The 27980-nt window shown below is 44.5% G+C and overlaps 1 protein-coding gene across 6 annotated transcripts in view; it reads left to right on the top strand.

Annotated features, from left to right (window-relative positions):
* The window catches only part of EPRS1 (glutamyl-prolyl-tRNA synthetase 1), a 57090-nt gene that overhangs the window by 18182 nt on the left and 10928 nt on the right, over positions 1-27980 (top strand). The window contains exons 6-29 of one of the 6 annotated variants that reach the window (XM_075863347.1): positions 136-230; positions 673-799; positions 1599-1791; positions 2564-2735; positions 4386-4619; positions 5636-5720; positions 5882-5941; positions 6224-6244; positions 11353-11463; positions 12656-12792; positions 14566-14773; positions 15783-15895; positions 16052-16169; positions 16739-17098; positions 17352-17573; positions 18879-19106; positions 20331-20558; positions 21561-21847; positions 22171-22222; positions 22736-22949; positions 23852-23920; positions 24688-24767; positions 24855-24956; positions 26653-26808. In XM_075863347.1, coding sequence (XP_075719462.1) covers positions 136-230; positions 673-799; positions 1599-1791; positions 2564-2735; positions 4386-4619; positions 5636-5720; positions 5882-5941; positions 6224-6244; positions 11353-11463; positions 12656-12792; positions 14566-14773; positions 15783-15895; positions 16052-16169; positions 16739-17098; positions 17352-17573; positions 18879-19106; positions 20331-20558; positions 21561-21847; positions 22171-22222; positions 22736-22949; positions 23852-23920; positions 24688-24767; positions 24855-24956; positions 26653-26808 — 3672 coding nt within the window. The remainder of the gene's footprint in view (positions 1-135; positions 231-672; positions 800-1598; positions 1792-2563; positions 2736-4385; positions 4620-5635; positions 5721-5881; positions 5942-6223; positions 6245-11352; positions 11464-12655; positions 12793-14565; positions 14774-15782; positions 15896-16051; positions 16170-16738; positions 17099-17351; positions 17574-18878; positions 19107-20330; positions 20559-21560; positions 21848-22170; positions 22223-22735; positions 22950-23851; positions 23921-24687; positions 24768-24854; positions 24957-26652; positions 26809-27980) is intronic. The other 5 variants (XM_075863349.1, XM_075863348.1, XM_075863350.1 and 2 more) reach the window with 5 other exon arrangements.

The following is a 27980-nucleotide window of genomic DNA, read 5'->3' as shown; positions in this document are numbered from 1 at the left end:
TAAGCCACTAAATATAAATATGCATTACCGCTAAATCTACTTACAATAGGAAGGTTCTCAGCACACATTTTGATCAAATTGTGTGAGCCCACCTGCCACGACAACGCAATTTATATTTATTTGCTTTTTTTTCAGCCTCCTGAGAAGAAACAAGATGTTGGAAAGTTTGTTGAGCTTCCTGGGGCAGAAATGGGAAAAGTTGTAGTGAGGTTCCCTCCTGAGGCCAGTGGGTAAGTTCTTTCAGTCTGCTGCCATTTATTATCTGGCACCTATCTGTATGGCAATGATGAATGCTGTCATATATTTTAAAGTGGTTTCATGAAGACCACTCCTATCCCTATGCCCTATTCGGAGATATTGACATCGTAGAGGGAGGTCACCACCTTGGTCCCCCTTCTATGGGCCAGAACAAAAAGCGGCTCTGGTGGGCACAGCATATCTGTGTATTACGCGGACGGCCGTTCAAGTGATTCTATTTAATTCTATTTATAACCAGATGTTGCTGCCCCCGGAGATTACCGCTTATTCCTGGGGGTTATAGAAGCCTGACCAGCTGATCGCCCAACCGGCTTCCATTCTAAATAAGGGGGTTTTCATTCATGAGACTTCCCCTTTAACCCTCTGGTAAAGTGCAGTCTGGGATATGAGGGTAATGTGTGATTATGCCCTCAGATACCTGCACATTGGTCATGCGAAGGCCGCTCTTCTCAATCAGCATTACCAGGTGAACTTCAAAGGGAAGCTTATCATGAGGTTCGATGACACAAACCCAGAGAAAGAGAAGGAAGATTTTGAAAAGGTAAATGAAGCTTACATACTCCTCACTGCTTTCCCCATTTGCAGAATTCAGTAGCTAATGGGTATTCTGCATGGCAGCTGGACTAAAAATGAACAATAATCGTTATATTGCATAATATCGGACAATGAGGTTGAGTCCCCTTTAAATCTGCCTCAGTCCTGTATCACTGCATAACTAGTCAGATTTACAGGTCATCTATTATAAATTTATAGGGAAATTCTCAATACCATATGTCTCGAAACATTTTATTTTTGCGCACACACTGTCATTTTGTATTCCGTCAGTGTTGGTCACTGGTCCGATTTGTAGACTTTTGACCTCTCACCTCTCCTGACGTCTCTGTTTCAGTAAATATTTGTATTTGCAACGGAATAACCATTTTGGAGCATCTTTTCAGAACTCTACAATGTGCCGTTCCTCTGTTATTCCTCCTGCAAATGTATGAATGAATTGACATCTGGCTGTTACCATTATCCTGGTCAGTGTTGTGTGTCCGTACAAATTAATATGACCCGGTCATCACTGATTGGACAGTGTTTAGGGACACGCTTCATTGACCAGGGGAATGGTAACATCCGGGTGTCAATTTATTCATACACTTCCAGGAGTAATAACAGAGGAAGGGCACGATGCAGATTTCTGAGAAGAAAAGATGATCCAGGATTATTTACACGGGAATACAAGTATTTACTAAAACAGACTTGTCAGGAGAGGTGGCAGGTGCTCTTTGATTCTTGACCTCTTCTTCCATACAGATATTGTAATGATGAATGATCTCGGATGCTCTTGTTGTTTTCAGGTGATTCTGGAAGATGTCTCCATGCTTCAGATCAAACCCGACCAGTTCACCTACACATCTGACCACTTTGAGAGGATTATAGAATATGCGCAGAAACTCATTCGGGAGGGAAAGGCTTATGTGGACGATACCCCCGCTGAGCAGATGAAGGCAGAGCGTGAACAGAGGACCGTGTCCAAGCACAGGAACAACGGTAAGACTGCTCTGCCTGTCACAAGGGATAGTGTCAACCACTTTCAGCAGATTGGGAATCGATAAACTACTCTCAACACATCGTCGGCGCATGGACCTTACTAATCTCCAGATACTTATTCCCCCCCCCATTACACCATTCAACAAACCCCCCCCCCCCCCCAAAAAAAAATGTAAGGGGTTTATTCTTTATTTTAGCATTGTCAGTGGAGCCATGCATATGATTTCTTGTGCAAGAGCTTATAGGGGTTTATTCAATTAGATCATATATCATATATCCATAGGATCGGTGATAGTTGTATGATCGCTGGAGGCCTCATCACTGGGACCCCCACCGATTACTAGAACTCACTAGGCTGGATCTGTCAGCCCAATATATATTAAAAAAAGCGGCAAGGCGTATGCATGACTGCCGCTCCATTCAAGGTCGTCTTCACTGCGATCGCGCAGTCAGGAAGGACGGCAGTTGGGACCCCCTTTCTAGTGATCGTGGGGGTTCCAATGTTGGGGCACCCAGCGATCATACATTTATCTTCTATCCTGTGGATAAAGGATAAATGTTCTTAGTGGTGAGACCCCTTTAAAGAGGTATTCACATCACATAATAAACTAGCGCTGTATGCAAAATATCTCGCCCCCAGAAGGAAGAAAATGTTATTGAGCACTAACCCTCTGGAGTCCGTTGTACACATGATCACTGCCTGATAATACATGTTTTCCAGTTGAACGTTAAATCCGGCGCAGTTAGTACGAGACGTCTTTTTCTATTGCAGCGGTGGAGAAGAACCAGCAAATGTGGGAGGAAATGAAGAAGGGCTCAGAGTTTGGGCAGACCTGCTGCCTCCGGGCTAAAATTGACATGAGCTCCAACAACGGGTGCATGCGAGACCCAACGCTGTTCCGCTGCAAGACTCAGCCACATCCGCGGACAGGAAGCAAATACAAGTAAGTAAATGCAAAATACTGAATTCCAAAGGCGCCACAACCACTTTGCTCAAGGCATTGATGGAGGTACGAGCGGGTATGACCCTCGCCAGTCAGTCATTTTCTACTAAAACCAAATCGAATCAGTAAGGCCTCATGCACACGACCGTAAAAACTCCCGTTATTACGGGTCGTAATTACGACTCGTAATAACGGGCTCATAGACTTCTATTGGCCACGGGTACCTTCCCGTTTTCTTACGGGAAGGTGCCCGTGCCGTTAAAAAAGATAGAACATGTCCTATTTCAGGCCGTAATAACGGCACGGACAGTCCATAGAAGTCTATGGAGCTCTCGTAATGACGGGTGGCTACATGTGTGCACCCGTCATTACGGCAGCGTTGCTAAGCGACGTCAGTAAATAGTCACTGTCCAGGGAGCTGAAAGAGTTAACTGATCGGCAGTAACTCTTTCAGCACCCTGGACAGTGACTACCGATCAGAATAAAGAGCAACCTGTTAAAAATAAAAGACGTTCATACTTACCGAGAACTTCCTGCTTCCTCCAGTCCGGTCTCCCGCCCGTTGCCTTGGTGACGCGTCCCTCTCGACATCCGGCCCGACGTCCTGGCCGTCCCTGGATGACGTTTCAGCCCATGTGACCGCTGCAGCCAATCACAGGTCAATCACAGGCTGCAGCGGTCACATGGACTGCCGCGTCATCCAGGGATGTCGGGCTGGATGTGAAGAGAGGGACGCGTCACCAAGACAACGGCCGGGTAAGTATGAATTTCTTTAACTTTTATTACAGAAAGGGCTGTCCCTTCTCTCTATCTTGCACTGATAGAGAGAAGGGGCTGCCGATTAGTGCAGTGCTATTTTGCCGCCAAAAACGTGCCCGTAAATACGGGTGGAATACGGGTGACACCGGACCCATATTTACGGGCACGGGTCCGTAAATACTGGTGCAAAACGGGTCGAATATGTGTGACACTGGACCCGTATTTACGCCAGTATTTACGGGTGGGAAAAAATACGGTCGTGTGCATGAGGCCTAAGTCCCAGACTTAGAATCATCTTGTACGTTTCCAACTCTCATATGGATGCTTAGCTTTTGAAAACCGGGTTACTACACCCTTGGTTACTCTTAGAGGGGTTGCACAGAATTAGAAAAAAATGGCTGCTGTCTTCCAATAACCATGCCACACCGGTCAGCAGGTTGTGTGTGGTATTGCAGCTCAGCCCCATTAATTTCTATAGAGCTGAACGGTGATACCAGAAACAACCCATGGACAGGTTTGGCGCTATTTTTGGAAGAAAGCAGCCCCTTTTTTCCTCCCCTTTACACCCCCTGTAATGACAGATATGTTGGTTGTCACACAGGTTTTTCAAAAATAGATAAAGCTACATCTGGCTATAATTTTTGACAAATTGATACATTTTTTGCTACTGAAAATCCATCCTATACATGTGACTGGAGTCGTTTCTGCTGCATGTACATTCAAATAAATGAAAGCGTCGCAGAAATTTCTGCAGGAAATTTACCGTGTGAAATTTTACCCTTAAAAATGAAATTTCACATTCATCCTTAGTCGATCATGGTCAGATTTACAGCTTATTGTGTTGCTGTATCTGGATAGTTCATGAATTGATGTTTACCTTTTCCTCTGCAGCATCTACCCCACATATGACTTTGCCTGCCCAATCGTGGACAGTTTAGAAGGGGTCACACACGCTCTGAGAACGACGGAATATCACGACCGTGATGAGCAGTTCTATTGGATTATCGATGCCCTGGGAATCCGGAAACCTTACATTTGGGAGTACAGCCGCCTGAACCTCAACAACACTGTACTGTCCAAGAGACGGCTCACGTGGTTTGTCAACGAAGGTCTTGTGGATGGTTGGTAAGTGTAAAAGTACCGTAGACATTATGCATTGGAGGAGTAGCATTACTAAGGTTCATGTTGAAATGACTCTTACACACTAGTGTGTACTAATCATTAACCCCTTCATTTTGTCGGTATGTATGTGTATATGTATTTTTTTGTGCATTTTTTTTTTAGACAAAACGATGGGGCAAAATAAAAAAAAAAAATGTAAATAAATAAATAAAAAATTATATATATATATTATTTTTAATTCTTTTTTTTTCAATTTTTGTAATTTTTTTTGTCAAAAAAAAAAAAAAAAAAAAATTCCTTTTTTTTTTTTTTTCCCGTTGCTCTCCGAACATCCTAAACTGTTTTAAATGTATCATACGTCTTATAATAATTAAGGGGTTACATAATATATTTTATTTACTGTCCTTTTAAAAATATTCAGGATTATTTCAGGATGTTTTTATTTTTTTTTTTTTTTTTTTTATTGTACAAAATGATTTTTTATTAAACCTTTAGTTCATTTTTTTTTTTTTTATCCCACGTGGGAACTTTTGCTTTTTTATTCCTATAATGCACTAGAAAAACGATGTATTCCTATGCACAGGCAGCTGTTAGTAATGCTTTATTAGGGATTCACATAGGAAGGCCGCGGAAGGTTTTGGAAAGCCCAGGGCTGTTCCTAAACGTCCTCTTGCCCTTATTATGTGATTGCTGTTGGATGCAATACCCAACTTACCCCCAGCTGGTGATTGCAAGGGTACAAGTGGTATGCCCACGCGATCACATCACCGCCACTAGAGGGCTCCTGATACACACAGACACCCACACACACCCGCCAATCTCATTGAAAGCCAATTCACACTATTTGGTGTTTGGAAGGGAGACCCACGCCACACAACACGCCAGTCCTTAAACCTGTATCTCATAAGGTGTTACCCACAGCTCAATTTTTACACACCGTGGTGGCTGCGTCTGAAAAAAAATTATGGATTTGGGAGAAACTGATTTTTCTTTTTTGAATCCTCTTCTTTTTATCGTAGGGATGACCCCAGGTTCCCTACGGTTCGAGGCGTTCTTAGAAGAGGAATGACTGTGGAGGGGCTGAAACAATTCATAGCTGCTCAGGTCTGTACAAGATAAAAACATCACTGATTAATTTTGGAATATACCACATCATGGAACCATCATTTTTGTCTTTTGTAAACACCGTTTTTTACGCCTCTGTTCCGCGTTGAAATCGATCACTGATATTTCTTCAATTCACATGTCTGTGATTTTGCTTGTAGGGCTCCTCTCGATCTGTTGTGAACATGGAATGGGACAAAATCTGGGCTTTCAACAAGAAGGTAAATAGCGACTCCTTGTAGTGTGATTGGACAGATGTTGTTTCCATTAGAGCGCCCCCTACTGACCTCTTGACTACTGCCCCAGTAGTCTGCAGTACATGGTAATATCATGTCCTGCAGGCTCATTAGACCTGTCATTAATACATAAACCTATTAATTCTCCTGATCTGTGAATGTCTTCATGAATCCATTGACTTGCCCCAACCAAACGTTGACTTGTGGGAACGGATCTTGGCGTGAATTTTATCAGTAAACTCTGCATTTCATTTTTCTGCTTTCAAGCTGCGAGCTATCTGTAAGAAGGTATTACTGAACGCTTATTTTTTATTTTTTTTACTTCATTTTATTTGGCCTTTGGCATATAGCTTACAGTTGTGTAAGCGTACATTGCTTACTCCATCATTCTGCAATTTTCTCAAAAAATAAATTTAAAACAATTAACACAATCACATTGCTGTTGTGCTGACGCGTCTCGCAGCTCTAGCTTAAAATAAGTGTTGTCTCAAAGGTGCATTCACTGCCGTATAAATAAGGACGTTTTCTAATTACTATGAATGTTCCTAAGTTGTGTGGACTTAAAGGGGTTTTCCAGACGTTTCATATTGATGGTCTATCCTCCGCATAGGTCATCAATATCAGATTGGTGGGAGACCCGAATGGGATCCGAAATGCAATACCAGGCACAGCCACTACGGAAGTGCATGGCGCTGTGCCTGTAAACGGTGAAGACCGTGGCCCCATCAATCAGTTGATCGGTGGTCGTGCTGGCAGTCAGACACCAACCGATCTGATATTGATGACCTATCCTAAGAATAGGCCATCAGTATGCCCGGAAAACCCCTTTAGCAGGTCCCTTAATTCACTTTTGCTATTTTTTAACGCTAGTTCACATTAAAATACACTACAATATAGCTTAAAGGGATTGACTCACAATTAAATATTACATTCCTCTGTCATGTAAAACATAGTTGTTTTTTTTTAATATTTGGAATCATTTAATAAAAATAATTATTTGGTCCCGTGGTTAGATATTGCTATTCTACACTTGTTCTATGGCGCCCCCTGGTGTCGTTTTGCTTCTCTTTGATATCCACCTGATGTGTCCAGTGCCGGTGGTCACTCATGCCCAGTAGCTCCGGCCCACCTACCTAGATTCTCTAGTACACGGGTGGCGGAGCGATTTCTTGCTATTGTGCAGTCAGTCAATAAGAATCGACTACTAGTAGTGGACACACGAGATCAGGGGGAATATCACCACCAGGGGGCGTATAACAAGCATATAACAGCAATATCTTCACAGAGGAGCAATATTTTTTTACATTTCAATTGAAAAATTGTTCTGTTTTGCCTACGTAATATTCAATGGTGGAACAACCCCTTTAAATACAAAGTAACCGTATCAATATAACTGCTAATATATTTTTATTACCAATTTGCTTGCTGTAATTCATGTTTTAACTCTGTGCTGAAAAAAAAAATGCATTGCTACGTGGGATCCGTTAACAGGCTGCTGTTGATAGATCTGCGCCCCTGTTTTATTCTGTAATGTATAATCATGTCTTTGGATGGGCTGATTGACTAGTAAGAGCTTTAAAGGGAACCTGTCACCAGCATTTCACCTATTGAACTCTCCTCACCCCTCGCTGGCCGCTGCAGACCAAAGTTCATTGCCGTTTTCTCCTTCCCTAAACTCCTCCTCCGACCGTAAACAACCGTCTGCAAACATTTTGCACCTTTTATGGTACCGCGCATGCACCGCTATGGTGTCCCGTTCTGCGCATGCACCAGAACATCGATGCGGAAGTGTGGGATTTCGTGTGTGCTGGGGGAAGTGAGGAGCTGTCAATCAAAAGTAAGGAGGCGGGGTTAACTCGGAAAGACTTGAGGAATGAAGATATGACTCTTTAACTCCTTAATGACCGCCGATAAGCCTTTTCACGGCAGTCATTAATGGGCTTTATTCGACAGCGCCGCCATTCTACGGCGCTGCTGTAGAATAAAGTAAACAGAGCAGGGAGCCGTCAAATCTCCCTGCTCTCAGCTGCCAGAGGCAGCTGAGGGCTGGGGGCGTCCCTGCTCTGCTGGGTGAGATCGATATTAGTATCGATCTTACCCGTTTAACCCTTCAGATGCGGTGCTCAATAGCGAGCACCGCATCTGAGTGGTTTTGGAGAGAGGGAGGGAGCTCCCTCTCATCCCACCGACACCCGGCGATAACATCGCCGAGTGTCTGTGTCTTCTATGGCAGCCGGGGGTCTAATAAAGGCCCCCAGGTCTGCCTGGAGCGAATGCCTGCTAGATCATGCCGCAGGCATGACGTAGCAGATGCCTGTCCGTTTTAAACGGACAGGCAGTAATACACTGCAATACAGAAGTATTGCAGTGTATTATAATAGCGATCGGATGATAGTGAAGTCCCCTAGTGGGACTAGTAGAAAAGTAAAAAAAGTTTAATAAAGTTAATTAAAAAAAAAAGTGAAAAAAAAATATGAAAAACCCAGCTTTTCCCCTTACAAAATGCTTTACTATTAAAAAAAAATACAATAAAGCAAAAAAGTTACACATATTTGGTATCGCCGCGTCCGTAACGACCCCAACTATGAAGCTGTTACATTATTTAACCCGCACTGTGAACGCCGTAAAAAATAAAATAGAAAACAATGGAAAAATTGCTGTTTTCTGTTAATCCTGACTTTAAAAAAATGTGATAAAAAGTGATCAAAAAGTCGCATCTACTCTCAAATGGTACCAATAAAAACTGCAAGTCGTCCCGCAAAAAACAAGACCTTATACAGCTATGCCGAAGCAAAAATAAAAAAGTTACAGCTCTTCGAATGTGACAATGGAAAAATGTAAAAAATGGCTTGGACATTAGGGCCCAGAATGCAAGCAGGGGGAAGGGGTTAATGCTCATTAGCATACGGCGCGGGAACACCAAAAAACTGAATACTAAAGGTGCAGAGCTACTTCGAAGATAATTATGGGTTACTTAAAAAGGATTTTTCACCCACTACCATCAGGTATTGCTGGTTTAATAGGTGAAATGCTGGTGACAGGTTCCCTTTAGGGTCAGTTCACACAGAGTCAGTGTGAACCCAGCCTTGAAGTCCCTTACGGCCAATGCAAGTAGTTCTATGTGTGTGTCCATGTATTAATCACCTTCAGACATGTGTTGTTGAATCAAGCTGTCCTGAATATAATGGCTTACGTGAATAAGATCCATCATCAGCAGCTTGTTGATTGTCTTAATAGCGATCATTTTTTCTCTACGATGCACAAAGGTAAAAACATTTACCAATGCTAGTGGATCTTCACTTTAATAAATTCCCACGATCCCTATGTCTTACAATGGGCTAGGAGCTGCCCTAAATGTGGCATGCGAAATTGACCAATTTTCCCCCCGAATGCCTCAACGGGTCCTGAAAGCTCCTTTTAAAGGGGCAGCTTATTTAAAGGGGGTATTCAGAATTATAAAAACAGGACTGCTTTCTTCCAGGAACAGTGCCACACCTGTCCACAGGTTGTGTGGGGTATTGCAGCTCAGACCCATTCGCTGCAGTACCACACACAATTTATAGCCTGGTGTGGCGCTGTTCCTGGAAGAAAGCCGCCATGTTTTTTAATCATGGACAACCCCTTTAAGGCAGCACATGTTGCCAGGTTCCTGACACACTTGACATGCAGTGAATACACCTCGTCTTCCGTGAATTGTGCGCTCCTTCTATACGCCTCTCCCACAATATTCAAGTTATAAGAATTTGGTTGGTCCCCGTGCAGAGCAATTCTCCCTAATTTCCTAGCACATTCTCCAATGACCTCTAAAAGACCTCAATATTGTGCCCGCTGCTTAGTCCAGGGGTTTGTGATTGTGTTCTGTTCAGGGGCTGGCTGGATCATTTTCCGCTATAGATCGGGCTACGTTATTACCCCCCTGTCCTGAGTGGTCACGCTGCGTCTCACCAATGGTCGGTCTTGCGGTTTTTATAGTAAATGACTCTATGAATTTTTTCATTTTCACCGAGTTGGCGTCCAGCCAGGCCCTGCACCGCCTCTGTCTTGCAATCTTATTTCTTTCTGCTTGATTTCATACCGAAATGATGGTAACTTCCTCTGCTCGTCCAGCATGTGCCCTTCTACCTCGTGCTCGTCCGTAGTTCTAATGTTCATGAATGCCATTACCTGGTCTTGAGTCCAGACCGGAGGTCAGCGGTAGGTAAGAGATGGTAATGCCAATGATTGGACCTGAACGACCAGCGTGTTGTGTAACGTTTTATCGCCAGGCCCAAAATTCTCTGCTGATTTCGTTTCTTCTTATCTCTTTATAGCGGTCATAGGTCTATTTTTCTGCCACGGAGCTCCAAATCCCCCTGTATAGACATAATGGGGTTTTATGAACCTTTCCACACCAGTTTTCTGGCGTACTAAAGTTGTAAAAGGTCCCAAAAGCCGAAATTTAGGGTGCAAATTTCAACTTTTGGCCTTTTACGCCGCCCTCGACTCTTTTGTGCAAAGGGGGCGTGGCTTCAGAAAAGGGGTGAGGCCACAGTGGCCCAACAAATTTAATATACTTTACATCAGAAAACTGCTAGTGTAGATTTCACTCTATGGGGCATAGCAGGGTAGAAGCCCGTGCTAGGCTGTGTACCGTGACACCCCTGATCAAACCCCCCCTCTCCATTCCCCATTGGACAGTTTTAAAAAAAAAAAAAATATTTATATTTTCCTCACCTTTAACCCCGGCTCATTACGCGGCTCATACAACATCCTGGTGCCAGGCAGCGTCAGGACGTATGCGATGCAGCGTTGATTGTGTTGCGTCGCATATAAAGACCCTGACGCGGTTTGACGTCAGGATCTTTTTACTCGCCGCGCTGGAATCCGGACGGGACTTGAAGGGGAGAAGAGGTGGGGTGCGTATGTTTTTTTTCATTTTATGGCCTATGGGGGGTGTCCATGGCTGCCTAATTGTGGCGTCCGGCCTAAAAATAAGATACATTTATCTAGAGACGTTTGCCTCCTAATAAATGTGTCGCATTCTATTAATTTCTATTGGCGAGGAAACGTCAAACTTAATATAATTATTTTGGGATGAGCGCTAGCTCCGGTGGTCGGCTGGAATAACTCCATTCACTTCTAGGTAAAATCCATTTTTTTGCATAAAAGCAAAAAAAAAAAGTGAGAAAACCGTCTAGCAAACTGGTGTTATTGAAGTTCGGAGGCCGCATTAGGGGAGGCCGCATTAGGGGAGGCCGCATTAGGGGAGGCCACATTGAGCTTTTTTCAGCCACAATCATTTGCTAACACTTCGGTTGTGAAGACACAAGACCAGTTAATGTGCAGCTTTTTACTTGACCGTCCATGTACACAGAAGCTTCCAGTTACTCATCTGCTCCTGTGTTTGCCTCCGCCAGGTCATTGACCCTATCGCCCCGCGGTACAACGCTTTGCTGAAGAGCCAAGTGGTTGCAGTGAACATCCCAGGGGCTCAGGAAGGAGTGACGGAAGTGGCCAAGCACCCAAAGGTCTCCGCGAGTTCTCATTCTTTAAGTGTCACCGGAGTAATCTGTATTGTAGAGCGGACGGGAATCCATGTCGGGTAACGCTGGGGGAGGGGGAGGGGGTCATGAGCTTTGAACTCCTTTGGCGCAAGTTGGAAGTTTGTCCTACTGGAAATGTCTCCTAGTTCTATACTGAAGGTGCCCGTACACATTAGATGAAAGTCGACACAACTCTATTTAAAGCCTGTGGCGGCCTTAACCCCTTAGCGACATCAGTCGTACAGGCACGGCGGGTTTTCACTACCCCAATATGGTACCGGCTCAGGAGCTGAGCCCGCGCCATATGTGGTGGGTGCCGGCTATTTCATACAGCTGACGCCAGCCTGCAACGGCGGGGATCGGAAAGAACTCCAGTGGCAACTGATTAACCCCTCAGATGCCACAGTCAATAAAGATTGAGGGGGGACAGAGAGAGCCTCCTCCCTCTATCACATGGTGCCGATAGGTTGCCATGACAGCCGAAGCCCTATTGAAGGCCTTCAGATCTGCCAATCAGTGCTCTATTGTTAACCCTTGCCAGATCCCAAGGGTTAATAGTAGAGCACTGATCAGGGCAATACACTATTGCATGAGCGATCGAACGATCGCATGGTGAGGTAGGACTGAAAAAAAAATGTGAAAAAATGTTTATTAAACTTTTACAGAATTCAGGCTGTGCTATAACGGTCGCTGTGTTCACATCTGTATTGGAGACTACGATAAGAACCTCCATCACGTATCCGGTCAAATATTCTAGACAAAATAGCACAAGCATGCCGCACTATTTTGTCCGCAAGAAATGACAAACACTGTGACGGAAATCTGACCGGGCGCATTAAAGTCACGGGTTTCGTTTGACGGAGCCGGCACTTCCGTTATTCTCGTTATTCTGTTTCGATGATGTAACAGAATAACGGAAATACCAGTGCTGGTGTGAACAGCGCCTACCGCAGGGAGCACCAGGAAGGCAGCGCCGGGGGCTGGGAATTCCCTACCCCGATAGAGAATTGAACTATTGTCACGAAGGTGGAACTTTGTCATATTTATATAAACCCACGGACCTCTTAGATCTGTTGGGGGAGCAGTGCCCTCTGTGCCAGGTTACCGAGTCTTTATATCACTATATGGGACTTGGAGCAGACGGAGGTTTGTTAATTCTTCTTCTACCGTTCTGCAGAATGCCGAGGTCGGTATGAAATCTATATGGTACGGTCCTCGAGTTCTTATAGAAGGAGCCGATGCGGAAACTTTATCCGAGGGAGAGATGGTCACGTTTATCAACTGGGGTAATCTCATCATCACGAAAATCCACCGGTAAGAAACGGTTAAAAGAAAAATTGAAGGGAAGGTCCGTCCACCTACACAACCAGGTTTTTTTTAATTGCTCCAATGCATCTAGGGGTCTGTGTCTCCGTGGTAACGGGCAACAAACAAACCCAGTGTAGTCTGACCCTATACTCCTAGTCCCTTCTTTCTATCCGCCTAACAGTGTTAGTAATAATTGGGCAGATGGATGGGGGTATGACTGGAGGATCAGATTACATAGGTTTTACCATAGACACAACTCTAGGAAATTTTCAAAGTTAAAAAAAACCACCAAAACTGTAAAAGGTGACTCTGTGCCTAAAATACAAAGCATTAGGGGGAAAAAAAAGTAGCTTTGCAATTAGCATGTACTTAGATGGCTGGTATGTGTAATCTTCGCGGTTTGTTCTGTAAGGATCCGTTCACACGTTGCGTAAATACTGCAGGTTTTCCGCAACGGAATTTGTTGCAAAAAATCTGCAGCAAAGTGGATGAGCGAGAACAAATCTCGTCTACACGCTGCGTAAATACAGAGCGGAAAAAACGCTCATAAATTGACCTGCGGTGCGGAATTTTATTCCGCAGCACGTCAATTGTATTTGCGTAAATGCTGCTTATTTGTGGCGGGTTTTCCCCATTGAATTCAATGGGGATGTAAAAGCTGCAACAAATAGCAGTTGTTGCGTTTTTTGCTGCAGAATCGCAGCGATTCCGCTGCAAAAAAACGCAACTCGTACTTCTGGGTAAGTATAAGATTAAAAAAAAAAAAAACTTGTGCAAAATGGGGGAACACTTTGCTGAACCTTTCATTTTCTCAGTAGCTGCTACAGGAGAGCGAGAGCTGCATGTTATAAGCTGCAGCTTCCTCGTACTGCGCTCCTCGGCAATAGAGTTAAAGACCATGTAAAACTTTGTAGCTTTTTTCATGAAATATATGTGCAATTTGATTGAAAACCTTTTTCAAGTTGACATTCATTAAAAATGTTATTTTACTTTATGTGACGCAGCTTCCATGTGTCCACTGTACACATTAGCTGCATAGCGCCGCTGCAAGCCTAGTCCGTCAGTCTGCTGGGCCGACGGCTTCGCTGACAGCGACTCCTGTGTGCCTCTAACACACAATAACCTTAATACCGATGACCTCGAAGTTCATGGTAGTGCATACATAGAATCTGCATTGCAAAAAAAAAATTTTTTTTTTTTTTGTCAATTTACATTTTTTTTTAATCACATTACACATACATTTCATAAAAAAAAAAAACCTGTAAAACTTAAATAACTTTCTGCCAGCAACCACCTCTAGGGGGAGTTGGTAGTAAACAGATTTATACATCTATCATTGAGTTCAATGGGAGTTGCATTAATCCACATACAGTGAGCTCCCCCTAGTGGTGAATAAGTAGTTGCAAGGTAGTAAAGGAAGAGCAAATTAATACAAAATGTTCATAAAAGTAATTTTTTCATCCGTGTGTGTAAAAAAAATCGAGACATTACAGCTATATTACCAAAAAGGGAAAAAGTTATGCCAGCTATAACGCAGAGGGTTGAACACTTTTACTGGTCTTTAACGTCAAAATCCGCTACGTCGTTAAGGGGTTAATATGCATTTCAGGGACTCAAATAATGCCATTTTTCAGGACAGTTGGGGAGATGTGTTTAGAAGGAGATTTGATATGAGGTCTGTGAGAATGAGACTGATGGTTCCTGGGACACACGTGTTAGACTGTACTTGGCTCTGTTTACTGTAATCTGGACATTTACCATGTGTTTTCCCATCTGCAGAGACTCCAGTGGGAAGATCACATCTCTCGATGCCCAGCTGAACTTGGAGAACAAGGACTACAAGAAAACCACCAAGATAACGTGGCTGGCAGACACCCCTACAGCTCCTCTGACCCCAACAGTTTGTGTCAACTATGACCATCTGATTAGTAAACCAGTCCTTGGGAAGGAAGAAGACTTCAAGCAGTATGTCAACAGAAGCAGCAAGGTGACCGCCATGTACCTAACCTGGCAAACATTTACTAGTACCGAGCACTTAGTAGACGCCGCCGCCGCCGCCAGTATTTATGTCATTGTTTATGCTGGAGATATGAGATAAAGTAATGATCATGGGGTTTTCTCATCAAATAACTGATTTTGCCAGAGGAAGTATTGGCTAGCGAGGCAACTCGCTTGCAGCAACCATTGCAGGGGAGATGTAGTATAAGGTCCTGTTCACGTCACATTTTGGACCTACATATAGCGTGTAAGCCAAGAAAGCTGACGTCCACGCTAAACGTGTCCATGGGGCCCCATTAGTCCGATAGAGGCCAAAAAAAGTGTTCTTTTGACCTCTGTTGGGCTGCTTTCTAAAAGCTTTTCATGACGTTTACATTAAATGGGTGCCATAATAGCCTATGGGTGACAAATGGCACTGTCAGGCATGCGTCACAGCCTCCTTTTAATGTGTACGTCAGGAGCTTTACCCGATGTATACACTGAACGTAGGCTAGAAAACGTGATGTGAACAGGGCCTTACATGGCAGCGGGCAGGTAATACATGAATAGCCTGAGTCTGCCAGAAAAGAACGGCTTTCTGTTCTGGCTTATAGAGGGGGGGTCCCGAGCAAGGGGACTTCCCTCTGTGGTGTTTAGGACCGGGGTTGTCCTCATGAGACCTACCCTTTAATGTACCCATACACGTCCATGTCTTCTCGCTCTGTGATGGTGTGTGATTATTTGGGATGTCACCGTGCACAGCCAGGCGTGGATGTTTCTGGGAGAATGATTTTTCATAATGCTGTGGTGACTGTGTGCAGTAATCTCTCAACACAGGGGTGTGGCCTAACCGGGCAGCTGTCAATCACACTGCTGTCCTGCCCACAGTGAGCTGCTCAGCAGTGTAAATATTGGAGACCACACATCCTAGACCAATGAGAGTTCATATTAAACGGCATAGATTTATTCGATGAACGTACATTTGTTTTTGCTCCGAACATTTTGTTTCACTTTTTCAGCAAGAAGAGGTCATGCTAGGAGACCCCTGTCTAAAGAGCCTTAAAAAAGGCGACCTCATCCAGCTGCAACGAAGGGGCTTTTATATTTGCGACGAGCCTTATGAGACAATCAGGTAAGGAATAATTAATTTATACAAACCAGTTGTTTTTTTAAAGTCTAATCTTGGATGTTATCGCGGGTCGTGATTGAACTTGATTTTCCACTTTTCTACAAATGGATCCAGGAATATTTATTTTTAGTCTATTCACTCATCCTATACTCTCCTCAGCCCACACAGCTGTAAGGACGCGCCGTGTGTCTTAATATACATACCAGATGGTCACACCAAGGAGATGCCAACATCTGGCTCTAAAGAGAAAACAAAATCTGCCAGCGTCAAGAAAGAGGTAAGTGGAAGAATGGACTGAGCAGATTAGATTTATTTTTTTTCCCTCTTAGAAACTTCATTTTTGAATACCCTATAAGGGAATTCTGGGTAGATACAGAGCGGTCCCCCATTCAGGATCGGCCAAAGTGGAGATCGGCTAAAGAGAACCTTTAGCACATAGATAATGCCCACCCACCAGCACCCCACGTCTCCGATTCCTACACCTCTGTGAGTGCGACATGAAGGGTGGGCAGAGGTTACAACCAAACTTGTAAGTTTTCAGTGAGGTCACGATTTAACTTTTTTGTCTTAATGGGATTCTCTACTTTGGACAATCCCTTTTTAGAAGGCTCCCTTGACAATAAGCTGATCACAAAGTGTTTTCCTGCTCGCTGGGACCCCCTGCGATCAGCTATTGCTGACAGTAAGTGTTCAGTTTCCCTGCAGCGCCACCACAGGGAAATTTAAGCATTACATGTTGCCCATTCACATTAATAGGGATGTTTGTGTAATGCAGGACAGGACAGGTCCTCCAGATCGAGAGACAATCTTTCTAACCACTCTCCACCCCCTCTATTTGCTTCACAGACAAAAGCAAAACCCACAGAAGCTGCGGTGAACAATGCCCCCGACCCGTCTCCGGTTTCAGCAGCCGATCCCTCCGTTCTCTACAACCAAGTTACAGCTCAGGGCGACCTTGTCCGGGATCTCAAAACCAGGAAAGCCGATAAAGCCGAAATTGATGCCGCAGTAAAAGGTCTCCTATCACTTAAAGCAGAATATAAACAGACAACAGGTCAAGACTATAAACCCGGAAATGCTCCAGCACAGAGCGCCAGCGCCTGCCCGGTGGCAGCCACTAACGGAGGTGACGCCAAAGCTGCTCATGACCGAGTGTCCGAACAAGGGGAGGTGGTCCGTAAACTGAAGGCAGAGAAAGCGCCAAAGGTAAGGTGAAAGGAGTGACCCCATCAAACATGATATATAGGTCGTCGAGATGAGACGACCCCTTTACACAAAGCCGTTCTCTTCACAGGTAATTATTAGGGAATCTTTTCTCCCCTATATGTAAGTGACGGGACGTCTTGACTTGCTCATTGCGATGCTTTTTTTTTCTTAATTTATTTTAAAACTTTCCTACACTTTCTATTTCTTTGCTTTGATCTCTGCACTTCTGCTTTTTCTGTTCTTTGCTCAATAGCCTCAGGTAGAAGCGGCTGTTAAAACTCTATTAGAGCGGAAGACCCAATATAAACTAATATCAGGACAAGAGTACAAGGCCGGCAGCCTTCCCGTAGTTCAGGCCAGCAGTCCCGCACCTTCTCCCTCCAGTCCTCAGTGCTCAGATATCACTGTATTATACAACAAGGTAACTGAGCAAGGCGAGGTGGTCCGACAGCTGAAAAGCAAGAAGGCTTCCAAGGTAGGAGGCTGCTCGCAAACCCATTATATGTAGAATGTAGCATGCTTTTTTTTATGATTATGAACAGTATTTGCTTTTATGATTTGAGTTGAATCATAAATTATACTCCAGTGATATATACTCCAGCACGGGCAAGAGAGCTACGTCGGGAGTAGGTAGAAATCCAAGGACATTTTTTTTTAGAGGTCCAGCACACGATATGATGATAAAAAAACACAAAAACTGTTCATTTAAGTCCAAATTAAAACAAGAAATTAAAAAATCCTGGGAGAGAACGCCTACGCGTTTTGAACTTTTCAGTTCTCTATCATAAGAACTGGGAAGCTCGAAACGCGTAGGCGTTCTCTCCCAGGATTTTTTAATTTCTTGTTTTAATTTGGACTTAAATGAACAGTTTTGTATTTTGTCACCTCGTATCGTGTGCTGGACCTCTAAAAGAATTTTCACTGTTGGTTGTGCCTGTCTAAGTTTTATATCTCCTGCAATGTAGTGCAGCTACGGGGCTTGTCTGTCTTCAAGCGACAGCCAGCAGACATTTTTGGATGTGACTGGAGTAGAAGACCTGATGCAACTCAAAATTAGAAGAAGAAAAGTAAAACAAAGTTTTAGCAAAATGTACTGATCGATCTATGTAGATGAACCGGTAAATCAGAATCTGGCTTCCCTTGTGGGTTTTTACATAAGTGTGGACAAGTCCAGGCGTAGTAGACTTTGGATATCTAAGGTGCAGTTAATACTATTTGGATCGTTCATTTATAAATCAAGGACTGATCCCTCTCAGGATGGACACAGGTGTCTTCCCGATGCCTGTGTAGGTCGAGCGTACGGTAACTGCATTGTGCTAGTAAACCTCTCACCACTAGGTGGCAGAAAAGGGTTTCCTATTCTAAATACTTTTCTCGTCGGTGCAGTATAGATCCGCTGTGATTTGCAGCCTTTTTGCCAAATCTTTCAACACGTTATACATAGAAGATATAGTTTTTTCCGCTATTTTTTTTTTTACAAGGTAGAAATATAGTATACTGATATACAGAACCTCCGGAGGGTCTGGCATTGGCTACTTTATTAAGGGAGGATAGAGGCAGCCACCAACCACATATCACCATCACCTTGGCCCCCGTAACCAAGTGTGGAGATATATATATAGAGATAGATATATATATATATACATTAAAAAAAAAACATACTATATGGAGATTTTGATGGGGAATTTCTTCAATACTCTCATCTTGCACATTGCTTCTGTCACTTGATCTTGGCCTGAGCTTTGCTTCTTCTATCCTTCTCTCTTCCTTCTGCATTTAGGAGGAGATAGATGCCGCAGTGAAAAACCTCTTAAACCTAAAAGCAGAATACAAGCAGCACGCTGGGCAGGAATACAAGCCTGGGTGTCCTCCTCCTCCTAAGTCTAGTACAATAGTCCCTCCAACTACCTGTAGTCAAACAGGCCCCAGCGACAGCGCTTGTCTGTACAACAAGGTGGCTCGGCAAGGAGAGCTTGTCCGCAGGCTCAAATCTGAAAAGGCTCCTAAGGTGAAAAATCGTTGTGCCAAATACTTTTTTTTTTAATTGGTATCGTATGTCTAGTAACTCTGAGATATGAGCTGTCATTTGTTTTGTACAGTATTTATTTGGATGGACTTATAAGGGATATTTCCATCTCATAAAGTGATGGGACCCCCGCCAATCCTGCGAAGCCTCAACCACCCACTGTGCAGGAAACTGCAGCACAACCCCCTTCAAGTGAACGCGTCCGGCTGCAGTTCCCTGCACAAAACGTGCGCCGCTGTGCAGGGAAAACTTAGCAACGATGCGTCCCCTTCATTCTTGGGATCGGTGGGGTCTCAGAGCCAGGACCCCCACTGATCATAAAGTGATGGCATATCCAAGTGATATGTCATCACTTTATAAGCTGGGACTAATCGTTTATACTCTATTTGACCATGTAAATCTAGATCAAATCTGCATCAAATATCTGGTACTGATCTTGACTTCTACACCAGCCACATCCAGAGCTGCATTCTGTATTGTTGTGGTTTCCTATCTGAGATCCGGTAATGGGGAGCGCTTTACTGTACTTTGTTCTGGAAGACTTTGTGGAAACACTGAACCAGCAGTAATGATCATTGCTGAGCTGCAGCCAGTAGAATTATGAATGCAGCTCCGGATGGTGTATAGCAACTGTTTTAACTCAAGCTTTGTGCAATACTATATATGATACAATAATGGTGATTTAGCCAGCTGAAACGGACCTGCTCGTAGTGGCTCTGCTGATAGGGCACAGCGGGTCGTAGGAAGGTGATTCACTGGGAACAAAATAATAGCCAATGCTGATCCCAGACACAGAAATACTGTGGTCAACCGAGTAATGAACGCTGAGCAGTACGACCTAGAAGAAGAAATGTGCAGTGGTTTCCAAAAGTTTGCGATGCGGGTAAAAGGCCACAGCAGTGCCCCTACAAATGTGCCAATTGAGTGCAGCCTACATACCCTACCCCCTCCAGGGCCCTGAACAGGAACTTGCATATGAGCCGCAGACGAGCAGCCGCCAGACTGTAGCTTTCTACTCTACAGCAAATCTCCGGTCAAATCCGTTCAGGAGACGTTGAGTAGAAATGGGTTCTATTCCAGGACTGAATCTTGGACACTTGTTTAGCATGGGGTTAAATAGTTCAGAGCCACAATAAAAGGGCCACGTGCCACATGTGACCACCCGGGGCTTACGTTATTCAGTGGAATTTATTAATTTCTTAACAGGACAAGGTGGACGAGGCAGTAAAAGCCCTGCTGTCTATCAAAGCAGAATACAAAGATAAGACCGGGCAAGAGTATAAGCCCGGACAACTGCCTGCAAATGTAGCTGTGGAGCAACCGGTAAAAGCTCAAGAACACAAGTCCAAGTCTTCTGAGGCCGAAGAACTGTTTGCCAAGGTGGGCAAGCAGGGAGACGAGGTCCGAAAACTGAAAAGTGAGAAGGCTTCCAAGGTGAGCAAGATGAATGTGTCATCGACTCCTGTATTTATTGTGAAATATCTGAAATACAAGGTCCTGGGCGTAGTCTGCACATCTGCTCCTTAAGGCGCTTTCACAGGGCCCAATAATGGCCGGAACTACGAGCGCCCTTTTGGCGATACAGAGTGTTGATCGACCCGCATTCGCTTTTATTCGTCCCCATGCATTTCCATCATGTTGGCAGCACATCTCCCTATTTACACAGGGTGCTGTGCTGCCATCTAGCGATACATTTTTGGGTCGCGTAAAAGATCCAATCAGGCGATGAACAAGCGTTCGCTCGTTCGTCAGCTGATAGTTGCCTTGTTTACACAGGGCAATGATTGAGAACGTTTGTATAAGGTGATAAGTGACTGATCGATGGGATGACCCCCGCTGGTCCCAAGACCCTAGTTCCTCCTCACTGCACAATTGTATTTGTGAGGTGATTGAATGGAGTTGGTCGAGCCTATGCCCTGCCGCTCCATTCAATATCTATGGGACTGACGGAAATAGCGGAGTGCTGTAAACGACTGTGTCTGTCAATCCTATAGAATATAAATGGAGAGTCATCACACATTCTCGTCCTTTGCTCCATTCAAGCTACTGTTCTCCGCGGCCGTGCAGTGACGAATAACTTGGGTGTTAGGATGAATGGAGATCCCTGCGATCAGACACTTTTCATATATCCTTTGAATAGCTGATAAATGCCGATTCTAGCAATACCTATTATTTTAGTGATGAAATTCTGTCCACTACTTGCGGTATATTTATATATTGAATTAAATAATAAAGCATTATAAAGTTAGCACCACCTAGTGGTGGCACCAGGCAGCCAGGATTTTATAATTGAATTCTATTTATATTCCGGAAAAGTAGAGCTCTGTTTCTGATAAAAAAACAAACAAAACCCAGAGCCTTCATTCTATCTTACACAATCCCTTTTGATGACATTTTGTGTTAAGAATTTTGCACGATTGTTTCATCTTTCCCCAGGATAAGGTTGATGCTGCAGTGAAGCAACTTCTGGACTTGAAAGTTCAGTACAAGGCTCTGACCGGCACAGAATATAAACCGGTGGCCACAACAGGATCCGAGGATAGAAAACCTAAAGAAGACAAGAAGCAGAAGGAGAAAGAGAATAAGTCTGAAAAACAGAACAAGCAGCCAAAGCAAGGAGACAGTCAGAAGAAGAAGGACGGCGGCGGCGGCGGCACGGAGGCTGCAAACGGATCTTCTGGAGGAGGCGCTGGAGAGGGACAGGGACCGAAGAAACAGACCAGGTATGACTACAGTTCTGTGATTGAGCCCGACATATTTCTGCCTTGCATATATTCACATTTCTCAAAGATTAATGTGAATAATGGCTTAAAAATGTGAAGGCGCCTCAAGTCCACCGCCCATGATACGTACAGTATGTCACTCCTCCTGGAAGTTCTTGGCACTGGAGATATGAGGTAAAGTTGTGACTATGGGGTTACTGACCGAAAACCCTCTCCCTAGACTCGAGTGGCTGCTAACAGGGAACAATACATTTTGAGAACATGGACTTTAGTGTCTTTTTATGATCAGGATCTCTTTGTTCACTTTTGGTATATTTGTTTAGGCTGGGGCTGGAAGCCAAGAAAGAGGAAAACCTTGCGGACTGGTACTCCCAGGTAATATAAGTTGCGTTGCTGTAGACATGTTTTTAAGGCCAGATTCACATGAGCATAGTACTGATGCGATTCTGCACCCCTGTTATGGCCGCAATTCCCATCCCGTCCACAAGTCACGTGACCTAGATTAGCAGCATCGGGCTGGGATTTGCAGCATCAGGCTGGGATTTGCAGCTTTAATAGAGGATTCGGGTATGCACCCATATTGGGCTAGATTCACACATGCTGTTTTGATGCAGTTTTTCTACCAAAGCCAAGAGTGGATACAAAAGGAAGGAAAAGTAAAGAAGAAAGACTTAGTTCTCCTATCATTTGTATTCACTCCTGGCTTTGGCTTAAAAAGCTGCATCCAAGCGAAACGTGTGAATCTGCTCTTACTCATGTGAAACGCGCCTTACTCGGACTTCCATCAGTAACGATGCGATACACTCAATATAATAATGTAGGTTTATCATCAGGAATGTGGAGTAAGCCAATGTGTGTTCACTATATACAGAATCTTCTGTCTCTCAGGTGATCACCAAGTCGGAGATGATCGAGTATTACGACGTCAGCGGCTGCTACGTGCTGCGTCCGTGGGCCTTTGCGATCTGGGAATCCATTAAAGATTTCTTTGATGCCGAGATAAGAAAGTTGGGTGTGGAGAACTGCTACTTCCCCATGTTCGTGTCTCAGGCGGCACTTGAGAAAGAAAAGACCCACATTGCTGACTTTGCCCCCGAGGTAGGTGTAAAACACACAAAATAATAGTGAGTAAAGTAGAATAAATAATGCAGTGACAGGTGGTCACCAAGGTATGGCGCTCCCGTGTACCCCTTGAAATGACAGCATGTATAACCAGACGGAGCACGGGCGAAATGCTGATGTCTTGGCCGGCTTGTCAAATTGACTTCAAAGGGACCCTGTGGCCAAATCCACAACTTTTGTGCTAAGGTCCTATAGAGGTGCCCTTGTGGTCCCTCTCAAGCAAGAGGGCTGTATTATTGGCATTAGAGATCATGCCCCCTTATGGTGCGGGCTGCTGCCTTGTCTTACAGATGCCCTTATTTAAAGGGTTTTGAAACCATATATCAAATTTCCCCCAGTGGCCCTATTTTCTGATTACTCCAATTACCAGGAGGAGCAATGTGATGAATTTATGTTGAGTAGTATGTCGCAGGTCGTTTATGGCGCAGACACAGTAGCTGTACCCGCAGCATGACTTGCAGCTGTCTTTTGTATTATACAGTCGAGACTTCACCCTAGCGGACGGCATCCGAGGACTCAGATTCTGCGTGTTTTAACCTCTTAGATGCTGCGGTGAATAGCGACTGCTGCACCCAAGCAGTCTGACAGATGCTGAGGGCTCCCTCTCTCCGTCCATTAGCGCCCCCTGTGGCATAAACGCAGGATGGCCATAGTAACAATGGCCAGCCATTGTCACATGATCCCGTTCTGTCGTGTAAATAAATGATCTCTCTGTTAGATAGTAATTTTTAATGCAGCTGGACGGGGCGGTTCGTGATCTTACTTTACATGCTATACTTTAGTGGGTGAGACTTACCAGCGCTTCAGTCCCTATTAGACCCAGTTTTGTTAATTATTGTATTAAATATTCCTGTTTAATGCTTTGTGTTGTCTTGTAGGTAGCCTGGGTCACCAGATCGGGGAAGACTGAGCTGGCAGAGCCAATCGCTGTGCGGCCAACGAGCGAGACTGGTAAATACCTATACAAAAGTTGTGTTGGGATCGCTTTGCGGGATCGCTTTGCGGGATCGCTTTGCGGGATCGCTTTGCGGGATCGCTTTGCGGGATCGCTTTGCGGGATCGCTTTGCGGGATCGCTCTGCGCGATCGCTCTGCGGGATCGCTCTGCGGCATTGCTCTGCGGCATTGCTCTGCGGCATTGCTCTGCGGGATTGCTCTGCGGGATTGCTCTGCGGCATTGCTCTGCGGCATTGCTCTGCGGCATTGCTCTGCGGCATTGCTCTGCGGGATTGCTCTGCGGGATTGCTCTGCGCGATTGCTCTGCGCGATTGCTCTGCGGGACTGCTCTGCGGGACTGCTCTGCGGGACTGCTCTGCGGGACTGCTCTGCGGGATTGCTCTGCGGGACTGCTCTGCGGGATTGCTCTGCGGGATTGCTCTGCGGGACTGCTCTGCGGGATCGCTCTGCGCTGAATATATGAACCCAGCCGTAAACTCCATGCAAATGGCCACGTTATGGTTCTGTGAAAGAGACGAGTCTCTAGAGGAAAGGATTGTATCCAGTCTAGTTAGATCATAGGACCGGTTCCAAACCCCTCCTCGGCACTAATTCTACAGTTTCCGCTCTGAGCTGTAATGTGGCCATTTCTATGCAGCTCTAGGTACGGGTGTGAGGCGCACGAATAGGCCTCACGCATCCACACAATTTCCTTGGGTAATGATCGCGGTTACTACGAATAACATGAGAGTTTTCTAACCATCCTATCTCTTTTTCTTCCAGCGATGTATCCTGCGTATGCTAAATGGGTGCAGTCGCATCGTGACCTCCCTATAAAGCTGAACCAGTGGTGCAATGTGGTGGTATGTACCGATCACCTTCACAACTTAGAATGGTCTATATATATTTCTCTACATCTACATTGTATTCTTTCTTTCTTTCTTAATCAGAGGTGGGAGTTCAAACATCCCCAGCCATTCCTGCGCACCCGGGAGTTCCTTTGGCAGGAGGGGCACACGGCCTTTGCTACTTACGAGGAGGCAGCAGAGGAGGTATGCCAATCCCATAGATATGTATTAGGATGTCATTTTTTTTTAAGGCCTCTTTTATATTAAGGAATTGAATAGATGCAAGTCAGCTGCTTCTTGCGGCAACCTCGCCGGCTGCCCGAGGGACGTCTACTCCAGCTCTCTTGTTTTTCTTAGGAGATATCCTTAGTTGCAGGCTCCCTTTACAATCGCTGAGTAAAGCTTTAAGCCCTGTTCATACAGAGTTGTTTTGCAGGCAGAAAGGCAGATTTTGACCTGCACGCACTCTTTGCGCCGTTTTTTGGGCTATTGAGCACCGCGGGCGAAAACCGCCGCAAAAAATACTTTCTCTGCCTCCCATTGATGTCCATGGGAGGTCAGAGAGGGAAACGTCTGAAGAAACTGCATGTCGCTTTTTTTCCCCGCAAAATCAATGGTAGGTGATTTCGGATATTTCATGGCACCGTTTCCGCGTTTCAAAAACAGCGCTAAAAAAACTCAGTGTGAACTAGGCCTTATTATTTTGAAGAAACATCCTGGGAAAAGCTAGAACCACTGTATTGTGTCTAGTCCAGGACCTGAGGGGACGGTGCATGACCCAGGGATTTAACAAACATCATAGATTGAATCCCCGTGTCATGCAGCGCCCCTTATGCCCAATGCTAGTCATTACACAGTGGATTCGTTTTTCCTGGGGTGTTCCTCTCAGAACATGTCCATGTAATATGCATTTACCATGTGCCCATTTAGCATTAAGAGGAATTTTTTTTGGTGGGGGTATTAAGTTGAACCCATAGTACTGTGTGTGGAGGAGGTGACAACACTGTTCTGAGGATAATTGTGACTCCCACAGATTAGGTTTTATTTACTAAGCCAGTGGGTGCTATTGCTATCACTAAGCAGTGCTGCCTACCTGGCCTCCACATGACTCTTATAGAAAATAGTCCTCGGGGATCAGGTCTGGTGAGAACTGCGGCTGAATGGTGATTTTGCACAGGTGGGTGTAGTATCTTCAGCTGTCCACCAGATGGCAACATTCCCCCATTCTGCTGGTGCTTACCTGTCGTCTTGATCTCTGCTCCGTTTGCCAAGTGTCCTCATTTCACCCGGCTCAGCTCATTCCTATAGGGTCATGTAAATGGTGTTTTGCCCAAGTTCTAAAATACAAGGGGTCTCATTATTATTTGCTTCAGACGTCACATTAAATTATTATTATTTTATTTTTTTTCCTTTTTGGTCCCATCATTTAAGTCGGGCTATAAATAAATACAGCCTTAACTTTGTAGGAATTTTACTTAAAGCCACTTTTTTTATATGACTAAGTTTAATTTAAGTTCTTAGGCGTCCTGTTCCTTTAGACTATAATAGAAGTGACTGACGGTCTTTTCATGCACAGCACATCATATTTTTGAAATTGTACATGTGACCTCACAATTCATTGAATTCAGGACTGTAAATGGCACTCCTATTCTGTAAATGAGACAACCGGTCGTTTCATTTACCCCTGAAACTGTATTTCCCAGGATCCTTTGCAAGACTAGGGAAATCTTGCTTTGTGCAGAACTCGTATAGTCACCATGAAGTAGGAAAATCTGAATGGTCTCGCTGTTCAACTAAGCGGTTATGGGTGTCTGTCCACAACTTGCTGACTGTTTCCTGTAATTCTGCTGTAAATGACCGCCTTTTTTGTTAGAGCCGTTAACTATGTTGAATCATGCAGGTTCTGCAGATACTGGATTTTTATACCCGGGTCTATGAGGAGCTCTTGGCAATTCCTGTAGTAAAAGGAAGGAAGACGGAGAAAGAAAAGTTTGCAGGAGGCGATTACACAACCACCGTGGAAGCGTTCGTTTCTGCCAGCGGCCGAGCCATACAGGTTTGTATTAAATGGACACTAACTTTTCAAACAACTTATGCTAATCTTACGCTATACCTGATATATATCAACTTTGTCATTGACTTACTGTTAAAATGTAGTCGTTTTATTCATGCAAGTTACTTCCACTAGGCGTCTCCCTTCCTGTAATCTGCTGTCCACCCCCTGCTGTCAAGCATTGGCCGTTTCTTATTACAGAACAGAAGAGATGGACTGCAGGAAGCGGGGATGTGTCCCTTCACAGCCTGCCAATAGAAGTCTATGGAGAGGGGAGGGAGAAGCAGGTGCAGGGAGAGACACACAGAAGCTGCCCCTAGAAGTGTATGGAGAGGGGGGGCAGGAGCAGAGAGAGGAGACAGACGTTGCCCATACAAGTCTGGAGGGGGGAGTAGAGAGAAAGATAGACACGCTGCCCATACAAGTCTACGGAGAGGGGAGAGGGAGCAGGATCAGAGAGAGACAAATATGCTGCCCATAGAAGTCTATAGAGGGCGCAGGCTGCTGGTAAGATTTCTATGTCACCCCAGTGCTGGATTCTCAGCTACCCTGCTCATTACTACTGTATAATCTCCTCCATGTTGCTGCAACTTCTATCTAATAAATATATATATATATATGTGTGTGTATGTGATAGATAGACATAGGAGATCAGGATTCTCCTCTTCTCTGTGTGCAGTGTATAGAAGACATGATAGCAGTTAGGCTTCGTCCACTAGCTCAAGGAAACTGGGAATTAGAGATAAAGCCTGCAGACGGAAAAACTGCTAAATAATGCAGAATACAAGACCCATTATGGCCAAAAATAGTGTTATTCCTCATGTACACACATATGAAAGCTTATTTAGAAAGTAACCTGAGAAGTTGGGTAAGCTTTAATTATATCTGATTAGGGGGGATTCTGTGGTCTGTATTACGCGGGTTCAGATAGGAAAAGGAGGAGACTGACGTGACATTTAAATCATATCCAAAAACTACAGTGAAATTCTGATAATCTGGCACCTACTAGCCCCATTGATTTATCATATGTTCTGGAGTATCGGACGTCTATATAAAATTCAGGATGGCCAAAATAAAATGTTCGCTCAAAATCAGATTTTTCTCTTCTGAGTCTTTTGCTACCGGGCTAATGAAATTCCACTTTATATTTGGGGCTAGAAATAAATGCTGCACTC

This window comes from Rhinoderma darwinii, chromosome 4 (assembly GCF_050947455.1).
Source record: "Rhinoderma darwinii isolate aRhiDar2 chromosome 4, aRhiDar2.hap1, whole genome shotgun sequence".
Classification (NCBI taxonomy): Eukaryota; Metazoa; Chordata; class Amphibia; order Anura; family Rhinodermatidae; genus Rhinoderma; species Rhinoderma darwinii.
This window is presented reverse-complemented; position numbering and strand designations above follow the sequence as displayed.